The 11,336-nt window shown below is 44.7% G+C and overlaps 1 protein-coding gene and 1 long non-coding RNA gene across 2 annotated transcripts in view; one reads left to right on the forward strand and one right to left on the reverse strand.

Annotated features, from left to right (window-relative positions):
* Window positions 1–953: 953 nt before the first annotated feature.
* LOC102378322 overlaps window positions 954–11,336 on the reverse strand; it is a 26,319-nt gene continuing 15,936 nt past the window's right edge. Inside the window, exon 5 of the long non-coding RNA XR_003096197.1 lies at window positions 954–3,587. This is a non-coding gene — a long non-coding RNA (uncharacterized LOC102378322). The remainder of the gene's footprint in view (window positions 3,588–11,336) is intronic.
* Window positions 7,851–11,336, forward strand: part of LOC102380445 (pulmonary surfactant-associated protein A-like) — an 8,204-nt gene continuing 4,718 nt past the window's right edge. The window contains exon 1 of the mRNA XM_025215253.1: window positions 7,851–7,974. Coding sequence (XP_025071038.1) covers window positions 7,851–7,974 — 124 coding nt within the window. The remainder of the gene's footprint in view (window positions 7,975–11,336) is intronic.

Consider the following 11,336-nt stretch of genomic DNA (forward strand, 5'->3'; position numbering starts at 1 on the left):
GAATGAGTGTATATCTGCGTGTGCTTGAGTACTTTGGGTGATGTAGCTATGCTAAAAGCAAGTTAAGCTTGCACATGACTTCCTATTATAAAACCCTGCTTTCAGTTTGAACTTGACCAAATTTAACTGTTCAACCTCAAGTATGCCATGCCAAGAGTTTATCTCTACCTGAAACTTTTGAAAAAGTCAGAGTAAAAATGGTTTGTCTTTTTCTGAAAGTGAGTGCAATGGAAAATTATTTTGTCAATTTTAGCAGGTCTGCTATAAGTTTCTATGAAAAACTCTGGAATATGCATAATGGGAAGCAGAATTTTTTCTAGGCATTGTCTTGGTGCACCTTTTCTTCCCACAAGAAAAAAAATGGCCAAATTTATGATCTTTTGGTGGGGAGAGCAGAGTAGGGAATATTCTTTCTGCATGCTTAGGGGAGACTTTGTATTTGACTGCCAAATTATCTACAGTATAAGTGTCAACTCACCTGGTGCTCCAAGCCAGATCTGAACCATGGGGCTTCTCCGGGCTGGATCCAGCCTGTTATGAAGGCTGCTACAGTGGCCACTGCAACAACAGTGGCAATGAGGTGTCCATCAGCAGTAATGAAGGGTCCAGCAGTGGCAAAGAGTCTGAAGAAGTGAGTCCAAGGGTGGTAGCCATAAGCCATGCTTGCTGCTGATGGTCATGCCCAGTGGGACCAATAAGCCCCAGATTCTGCAGCAGAGCATATACCCCAACTTCTGGTGGTCTCCAGCAGCTCAGTGGTCTGGGTATAATGGCTTTGAGGGCTGGACCTGGCCCATAGGCCATATGTTTGACTCCCCAATTTCAAATTCTGTCTGTTAGTTTTTTCAACCAGGGTGCCTGAGCACCTCGGGTATCACAAGATCCTTTGAAGGGTGCTCTAGGAAAGGTAATGAGATATGCAAGGTGTGTAGAGATAAGCTGATAAGGGTAATTTCAGGCCCTTCCTGCCTCCCTGCTCCCTCACCACCACTGCCTGTCTCCTCTGCAAGGAGATAAGACCTCAAATAATTAAACTGGTTTTAGAAATAGTGGTGTTGCTAAATTGACAAAAGTTATCAAGCAGTGCCTTGAATGTAACAAGAGATGGCTTGAGTCTTAAGAAGGCTGAGAACCAGTGGTCTATGTCCTGCCACATTACACATGAACAGATTAAAAGCAAACAAAATTATTTGTCTTGAACAATTCCCAGTAATGGCTGCTATAAGTGTCATATCCAGCCCCAAAACTAGGAAGCAAGGCACTATCTGTGCTCTCAAAGCACAGGGAGCAGAGAAAGGAGCAAGAGTAGCTAGAACCAAGGATGGAGATCAGTGGATTACAGGAGACGGGAGTCAGGTGGACTGAATAGGAACAGAGATTGAGAGGGAAGGGGTAGGGGCCATGGGGGGTATGCAGAGCCATTTGGGCTGACAGTAGAGGCATATACACAGTAAGATTCAGATTTCAGGAAGTAAAGGATGGGAAGAAATGACAAGTTTGTAGGAGGGATGAGGCAAAAGTGTCTTTAAAACACACACCATCCAAAATTTCTAATTAAACACAAAAGTCTTCTGGCTCTGCATGCTGAAAGGCTGCCTGGTCTTGGGTAATGCTTTTTTCTAGTGCTAAATTGGTGCTAAAAGTTACAAAGTTCCTTTTGAGCCAGGCATAGACATATATCAGAAAAGCAAGAGAAGATAGATAATCCTGTTGATACCCAGTGAGTCAATTCTCTCTGTCAGGTTTAGCAGAAGCAGCCTTTGAGATGTGCTGATTTTCTGGAATGGTTTACTGAAAACACAAGAAACTGTTAAAAACTGGTTTGAAAGGCTTTCATGGGTTCTTGGAATATTCTATTGGCCTACTGCTATAAACATTTGATATATATATGTAGCCTGGGTGGTATGCGAGTGGTACCCTCTCTTCAATTGAAGCGAAGTTAGTGAGTGTGAGTGTGCTGTGGGCATGTGACTGCCTAGCTTCAAGCCAGCTTGCCTCCCTCCCCTACAGAGCAGACCAGAGCAGAGACCAAGGACACCCAATTACGTTTAACTATTTACAGATTTAATTTTGCAGTGCACTGTCAATAAATTTACAAAACATGTACATCTATCTATCTATCTATCTATCTAGAGATATCTAGATAGATAGATATCTAGATAGATAGATAGATACACTATTTACAAATACACATTCACAAAAATCTTGTTAAACAATAACTCTTGTTAAACGTAAGCCCAGGCAATCTCAGCTGGGTATGGCAGATGAAGGTACTATATCAGTATAGGCCTTGGCCCTGTTTGGTTTTCCAGTTAGTGTACAGCCCCTACCCCCAGCAGGCTCTTCAGGCAACAGGCAGGCAAGGGGCAATCAACAGTAAAACACAGGTTAAGCAGTAGGTCAGCAGACAAGACCCTGCAGGGATAAATCACTGGTCTAAACATACGTAAGTTTCAATAGGACTCAACACATATAAATTCAATACATAAAGATAACAAATACAATGAAAGCAAATATTGAGTAAGGGATGCTCTAGCACGGCCTTAAGCAACTGGAGCACTAGAAGGCTAAATAAGGCAGCACATAATCATCGCATAATACAACATTAAGTATGCAAATTTACAGCGAAGGTCCCAACAATATAAGGAACAAAGACAACAATGGTACAGCAATTGTGCCCAAAAGAAGGAATTACACCAGGGGAAATGAACAGGTTACCATAAAGAAATATGACATGACTAGCGTGGCCCAGTTACCATGGAGCCAGCCCCTTAAATCTCTCTGCCACAAAGGGGTTGTCCCCTCCTCATTGTGGGGTTTCCCTTCAATCACCAAAAGGGGAACGCCCCTTTTCCCCTGTGGAAATCCTCATCTCCTCCCCTCCTAGGGACTGCAATCCTCTTCTCAGGTAACTCCCAGCAGTGTTGCTCGGTTTGGCTTCTCTCTTTCTCTCTCTGTGGGTTGGCTGTGGGGCTTCCCCCCTCGCTCGGATGGTTGCCCCATCCTGCTGCTGCTTGCTGCAGGAAGGCCCAAGCTGCTTCGTGCAGCTACCTGGCCTGGCAGCCCTCTCAGGCCCCATGTACCGCTCTGTGCACCGAGGGTTCCTGCCTCTCGCAGGGATGGGGACCCATGCTGCCTTGTGCAGCCATGGGGTCCTTTCATCTTTCCAAGCCCCCATGCACTGCTCTGTGAAACAAGAGGATCTTGCCTCTTGCAGAGATGGGGATCCATGATGCCTTATGCAGCTGCAGGGTCCCTTCAGCTTTCCAGGCCCTATGCACCGCTCTGGCAACAAGGGGCACCTGCCTCTTGCAGGGATGGAGACCCATGCTGCCTCGTGCAGCCACAGGGTCCCTTCAGCTCTCCAGACTCTCCATGCACCGATATGTGCACTTACTCCATGGCTCTCTCCATGACGGGGCTGGGAGCAGCTGTTTGCTGCTTCCCATTCAGCAGAGGTGTCTTCAGGGTGCTTCTGGGGCAACTGCTCTGCCCTGCTGATCAGCTCCACCAGCCCTTCTACAGCCTGTCTTCATCATCCCTTGTTGAAGTCATCCATGTGCTGGGCATATGAGCTTTTATCCATTCTGGAGGGTCCACCCCCAGATTAGAAACAGACCAAAGAGAAAGCCTGAGGAGTTAGTTAGTTGGTTCTTTAGACTAATGACACTCTAAAGCTGTCATTTTTATACTATGTATTATATGATACCAGGAGGTAACATAAGATTTGGATTTATAAGCTGATATGAAACATTTATTATCTTATTGAAATACGTTGCTTAGGCTGCTTTTGTCAAAAAAAATAAATGCATGGAACTGTTCCATGAGAAGAATTTCAACCACCTCTATCATTCCTCTCTTGTCAACAAGTAGGTAAGAAATCCACTGGCAGAGGGAATTTAATCAGTTATTTCATTGGCTAAGTGGTTGAATCTTCTGCTGTGGATTTAAAGAACACACTCATGACCCATTTTCATTTGTAGTAGAAGGAACTGCTGTGGTTTTGGTTTATTTTTGTGAAGTCATCAGAAAGTTGCATCCAAAAGCACAGATAAAGCAAAAATTTAAGAAATGCCAGATTTAATTTTATCCATGCCAAGTTACTTTTTACCATTTGTGCATATGCAGTAAGATAATAGAGACCTGAATTATATGATCCATTTTAGTTCTTTCCACAGTACCCCTGTCTTATTCAGTGCACAAGGCAGTATACATAGAAAATGAAGCTGACCTCTTTCAGATATCTGCTTTGCTTTTTGCAAAAAACTGAAGGCATAGTAAATGAAGTTGTACAGGTTGGCGAAGTACAACAGTTAGAAAGCCCGAGGCTGAATCGATTCAATCTTCACAGGTTAGCCTAAGCTGTGTACATTGAACCGATAAGCAAATGAACAGACATTCACTTTTGATTCCTGAAATGCAGCCACATCCCTGCAGTGACCCGGGCCAGAAGCCAGGGAGAACTAGAGCACATCTCCCTGCTTGGCTGGAGCAGACAGCTTGGGCCAAAAGTAGCCTTCACGCCCTGCAAGAGAAGAGGGGAGGAAGGAGGAGGAGGGGTTGCAGGAGAGTGGTGGGGTTGGAGGAGAGGGTGGGGCTGGAGGAGAGGGTGACCAGAATCTGGAACCAACTTCCTAGGGAAGTGGTCCTTGCCCCTACCTTAGGTAAATTCAAAAAGAGGTTAGATGATCACCTGTCTAGGGTCTTGTGAACCCAGAATTCATTCCTGCCTGTGGCAGGGGGTCAGACTAGATGGTCTGTTCAGGTCCCTCCTGACCCTAGCTACTATGATACTATGATACTATGAGAGGTGCAAAGCATCTTGCAGTGCTGGGGGACTGTGAGTTAACTTGAATTTGGAGAGAAACTGGCACGGAAGTTCAATAAACTGATTTAATGTAAATAGGTTAAGTCTGATACTACTGTACATTCATCCAGGTTTATCTTTAAACTAGTTTCAACCATTTTGAAAGCAGTTTGTTTGCACTGAATTCTGTTGTGTTAGTTTCTGATCACTTATGTGTAATTCTGTCCCTAGCTGGTATGTCTATCCTGCAGGCATTTCTTTCAGGTCAGGAAGTGAGCTAAATAGATATAATAATGAAAGCTCCATAGAGATATCCAAACGAGCTTTGAACTTGTAGGGTGCTGTTAACAGTATAGCTGTAAAAGCTCACTTCTTCTGACCACAGTGTACTTATACCTGGTGCTCTGTGCTGGTCAGTGTAATTTGTGAGGGTATAAGGGTGATGTTATAGTCATAATGGTCCAGAAATTATATGACAAGCAAGGATTTTTAGGGTGATATATTTTACTGGAGCTACTGCATAGTTGTAATAACAGTTAGACAAGCTTTTGATTGCAAGACTTTCTACATCTTCATTGTGTTGTGGAGCTCATTCTTCACAACTCATCAAGTCCTTAGTCTTGCTGTTGAGAGTACCAGAAAGGAGACTGGATGATAACAGTTTCTGCCTGCCTGAGTGATATAATATGAGCCACTCATTGGGACATGGACTGAAACCAGCAACTTCTTTAATACAGATCAGTGAATAGCCTTGAGATGGGAACAGTGTTCAGCAGTGGTATAAGAATATTAAGAGGACTTCCTTTCAAATTATGTTAATAACCATTTTTAAGCCACTGGACTGCCAGTTATGAAGAGGTGGAATAAATCCCTCCACAACTGTTTTGCTTGCTCTGCCCCTCTTATACAATCAAGCTGAACTCTTCTTATTTTGGAATATATTATCAGATTCCCCTTTCAATATTCTGTGGTTTCCTTATTTTCATCTAAGTGTGTAACCTCTGATAAGGCCTGAATGAGACACCAAATCCTTCTGCTTTATGCCTCCTTAGTCAGATTCTATTTACTCTTGGGCTTCCTATTTCAATCATTACTGAGTATGTAAGACCTTTACTATGGTATGCTGGAAAACAATCCATATATAATAGGGCTGTCATATAGGTGTACATGGAAAAGACTGTCATTTCAACTATGTGACGTGGGTTGGATATCTATGTACTGATTTAATAATCTCAGACAATATTTAATTATTAAGTGTTAAGGCTCAGTGGAAGGTCACTGGAAACATTATATACTGCAAACAACCCTTAACTGACATCTTTGCAAGTGTCTATTGTTCTTCGCCAAGAATCTTTTGCTCCCCTTGAAAGAGTTCATGAAATAGAAGTCTATTATCTATTGTCCTTCATATTTTTCATATGCATCTACAAAACATACTAAACATGCTATGAAAACACGCCCCCTAAGAAACAGTTCAAAACAAACCTTATCGTATTTCTGCCTTAGCAGGGGAATTTGTAGCAAATGACATACCCTTTATATTTCCAGTTCATATAAAATAATGCTTCTCAAATTACAAATCCTATAAATTGGACTTTGCCTTGTTCCTTTTTCATTTCATTTGGGAATTGAATGGTAAGTTGAACTTCTGTATGAACAAGAATTATAGTTACATTCTACTATAAATCTTTTTGTTTAAAGTTTCCATTTTAGATGGGTTTTTGCACTGTCTCCTTACATTCTTCTCTATTACTACACCTCTAGTCTCTTCTTGTGGTAGAAATTACCTCTAATAAGTACATAGGAGACTGAATTTCTGCTTGTGAAAAGAGAGGCACTTGAAAAATAAAGGTTAAACAATTGTTCTTGTCTTGATTGAAAAATGATTAAGTGTTAAATAAGCATTATCTTATATGAATCAGAATTGTGAAGGGTATGTCATTTGCTACAAATTCCCCTGCTAAGGCAGAAATATGATAAGGTTTGTTTTGAACTGTTTCTTAGGGGGCGTGTTTTCATAGCATGTTTAGTATGTTTTTTAGATGCATATGAAAAATATGAAGGACAATAGATAATAGACTTCTATTTCATGAACTCTTTCAAGGGGAGCAAAAGATTCTTGGAGAAGAACAATAGACACTTGCAAAGATGTCAGTTAAGGGTTGTTTGCAGTATATAATGTTTCCAGTGACCTTCCACTGAGCCTTAACACTTAATAATTAAATATTGTCTGAAATTATTAAATCAGTACATAGATATCCAACCGACATCACATAGTTGAAATATTGCTTCTCAAATTGCAAATCCAATAAATTGGACTTTGCCTTGTTCCTTTTTCATTTCATTTGGGAATTGAATGGTAAGCTGAACTTCTGTATGAACAAAAATTATAGTTACATACTACTGTAAATCCTTCTGTTTAAGGTTTCCATCTTAGATGGGTTTTTGCACTGTCTCCTTACATTTTTGTCTATTACTACACCTCTAGTCTCTTCTTGTAGTAGAAATGACCTCTAATAAGTATATAGAATACTGAATTTCTGCTTATGAAAAAAGAGGCACTGGAAAAATAAAGGTTAAACAATTGTTCTTCTCTTGATTGAGAAATGATTACGTGTATACAAAGTAACCTTGACTATTTCTTCCTCACTGTAGTGACTGTGTCTGTTGCTGCTTGCATAATTAAAACTGAATCCAGAGCTTGTTCCACAAGAGAAAATGGGAGAAGTGAATCAGTTATATTTTTAAAAAGGAAATAAAGTATTGGTTTTGTTTATAAAATGGCTAATTGGCTATATTGTAAAAGATGAATTGCCTGTTTTGATACAATAAGTTTTTAAATTTAGGCTAATTTTAGCTATATTACCAAACTCAGCTTCACTGGCAAAGATTACTAAGCTAAAGGAAGTTTGAGTCCCAAAGACAAAATATTACTTCAATATTCATATAAGAATTAACACTTAATCTTTTTTTTTAATTTTGTATAAGGAACTCAATATCAGATAATACATCTACTATATATATATGTTACAGCTGGCCAAAAATGATGCTGTCACCCCAGTTGTTTTGCATGACCACAGCACTTACCCTCTTGTTGGTGACTTGCTATGCTGAAAAAGAGTGCATAGTTTCTGGAAAAGGAACTATGGCCACCCAAGGCCAACAAGGTATCCACAAGTCTTACTTATACTGAAGTCTGGATGTGCTGGTGTATTTGGTGATTACGTTTGATAAAATGAATGCTATTTTGTTATATGGTGATGCTTGGTTAAATGGTTTGTCAAGTGAATTAAAGCCAGAGTAGCTGCAGATAGCAACAAGGTTTAATTTGGGAGCTCCTAACTTGGGAGCTCCATACAAAGATTTAGTTTCAGACCCCTACTCTATCACACAGCCTTATTAAAAGTAATAGCCATAACCTAACAGGGGCCCTTGAATAGATGGGCTGCATCCAGACAAGTAAGCATGTGAATGCTACAGTGCCTCAAAACAGTCTGAGATGCCGCAAGAGGCATGCTAAGAATGAAAAAATGTTCCCCATGCTGCACATTTGCAGTGCAGGCTCTAAATTTGATAACAGGAAATCCTGGTATCAAAACAAAAAAAAAATTCCAGAAAAAAGCGGTGCAGGACACACTCCTGGAGCATGCCCTGAGGCAACCAGATGCTGGATCCTCCAAAGAGATGCTCTGGCACCCAGCCAGAGTGTCTCTATGGCTGCCCCATGCCCCAGCTACTCCAGCATGCTGCCTCAGCATCCTGAAGCAAATAGGAGAGGGACAAAGCTGCAGAGGTGGATCGGATCCAGACTCTGTCCCAAGTAAGGAGGGACATGGGGGTGGGAGGGACTGTGTGTTTGGGGGTGGGGGGAACTGCTTGGGAAGGGTGTGGCCAGTGCCTGTGCCCCTCTCCCCACCCCCCTGCAGCAGCAGCAGCAGCAACAGCAGCAGGAGCAGCTATCAGGGCACTCATGCCCATTCCTGGCAGAGATCCCTTGTGGCACAGCCTCAAACCCAGGCACTGCACGTGGTGATAGATGTGGGACTGGCCCACTAGTGCACTCCCTTGCACAGAACCAGGCCAGCTCTTGGTGTCACCTGGGGTCCCAGCACTACACACAGAAGCTATGCACCCTTGGGTTGGGCTGGGCCAGGTCCTGCCTCCATGGAGCTGGCCCGGCCTGACAGTGTACAGGACACATGGAGGTAGGACCTGGCTCAGCCCAAGGGTGCACAGCTTCTAAGTGACCCTGAGTGACAGCAAAAGCTGGCCCAGCTGTGCACGAGGATGCACATGAGCAGGCCAAAACCCTGAGTCATGTGCAGCCACTGGGTCAGAGGCAGTGCCACACTGCTGGGAGTCTCTGCCAGGAGCAGGCATGAGTACCCCAACAATCACTGCTGCTGCTGGTGCTGCTGCTGCTGAGGGAGGGGTGTTGTGCACTGTGCGGAAGGGCGCAGATAGGAGACCCACCCCTCCTGAGCAGTCCCCTCCACCCCAACACAGTCCCTTCACACCCACAAACTCCCCCACAATCCACCCACAAACCCCACACCCCCATACCACCCCCACAAATCCCCTATCCACATACCCACCCACAAACCCCACCCCACCCCACCCAAACCCCAACACAATCCACCCAATGCCCCCACAAACCTTACCTCCACAAACCCTACATCCACCCCAACATTGGGTCAGGGATTGGGGAGAGAGGCTGCCAGAGCCAGGCTTAGAGCCTCCCTGCCCTGCTAGAGCAGCCTGTGCAGGGGAAGGCTGGTTTCAAAGGGAAGGGACTTGCCCAGCCCAATCCCTAAGCCCCAGTCAAGGGCTTCCCAGGAACAGCATGGGGATCGCTGTGGTCTAGACACAGGTGCAGGGAGCATAACAGCAAGGGCTGGCCCTTTTCAGAGACACAAAGCAGTGGGTGGGAGAGCCGCAGTTGGATTCATGTCCTGGTGCTGACAGAGCTGCTGCCAGGAGGAAACTAGTGGGGGCATGCAGGGGCTGCCAGTCAGGAGTGAGGGGCATGGGCAGGGCTGTGGATTGGGAGTGAAGGGCAAGGGCAGGGGCAGAGAACTAGCATATCAGTGCTGCTCAGTGCCCCACATCCTGGTGAGTGAAGGGGGCAGGAGCATCTCTGATTTTTCTATGGCAAAAAAACCAAAAGCAAATGCCAAAACGTATAGATATTCAGAATTCATTTTATGATGATGATAGAGGCACCTGTAGGCTTCCAAATTGCTTTAAAATTGTAAACATATCAATAAAACATTGCCCAAGGGATCTCTCTCTATAGTGGTGTTTCATTTTAATTCCAGAAGAACATGGATTTAGGGTATTTTAATGAGAAATTGGGGGGTGGGGGGGCGTTATCAGAGAATTAGCAATTATTAAACAGGGAACATGAGGATCTCTGCTAGTGAGGCAAGTGGTGGGAGCTGGGCAGAGGAGCCTGCCCAGGGCCAGCACTGGGGATCCAGATGGCAGAGTGGGGACACCAGATGATGTGACAGCAGTGCCGCCCGAAGTCCAACTGTGCAGTCACGGCCCACTGGGTCCAGACGGCTCTGGTACAGTGCCTGTACCACAGCCCAGGTGGCTATGAGGTCTGGCAGGCATGCAGCCATGGGGGCAGGCATGCAGACCTGGGTGTGGCAGGCATGCAGCCATGAGGGCCCAGGTCCAAAGGGGCAGATGCTGTCACAGGTGACGGAAGGTCACAGCTAGGCAGCAACCCTCACTGCCAGACTGCTGCAGTGAGTAGAGGGTACAGGAGCCACTCCAGGTTAGGGCTGCTTCAGGTCTCCAGCTGGCACAAGGGGCTAGTGTCCCCAAATACCAACTGGCTGGGCCTCAGAAGCTCTTGAGGAGAAGTAGCCCGAAGCTGTGCACCAGGGCAGCTCTTTATACTGCTGGGGCCAGCACAGGTGCTAGCCTAGCCTCTAGCTCCCCCTGACTGAAGATCCAGGAGGATCTGGACAGTGTCAGTTTGCCCCAAGTGACACAATTTGCCCCATACCAAAGTGCATGTTAAGGCATGTGTGCCAAGGCACAAATCTCTGACACAAATTTGTGCCACTGCTATTTGAGATGCTGCAAGCGCACGTGCCTGCACGTGTGGATGCACCCATGGGCATAGCTTGCACTGCCCTAATACCAGTTCAAACTGGCTAGGGAAACTTTTACTGCCTGCTACCACTGTAGAACCTACATAACTAAGAATGGAAGAGCTGGAACTACACTGCGATCATGGAGGATTTAATTTGAAAGCAGTGGCCCACAAAGGCATAACGGGCCAGGACTATGTTCTGGGTGGTAACAACACATGGACAGCACCTGCAGGCTTGTTGTGGCTAGTGGGGTTACGGGAGGAACAGCTCTTACTCAGATGCTGATACAGGTCAAGCAGCCAAAAGAAAACCCATTTTCAATGGCAAAGGAGGTGGCATTTGCCCTCTGCAGCTCCTCATACACCAGGTGCCGCCACTGATACTCTACCTCTCTTTACTTTGCTGACCTGGGGCCACTG

The sequence above is a fragment of the Alligator sinensis genome, unplaced genomic scaffold (assembly GCF_000455745.1).
Source record: "Alligator sinensis unplaced genomic scaffold, ASM45574v1 scaffold822_1, whole genome shotgun sequence".
Taxonomy (NCBI): domain Eukaryota; kingdom Metazoa; phylum Chordata; order Crocodylia; family Alligatoridae; genus Alligator; species Alligator sinensis.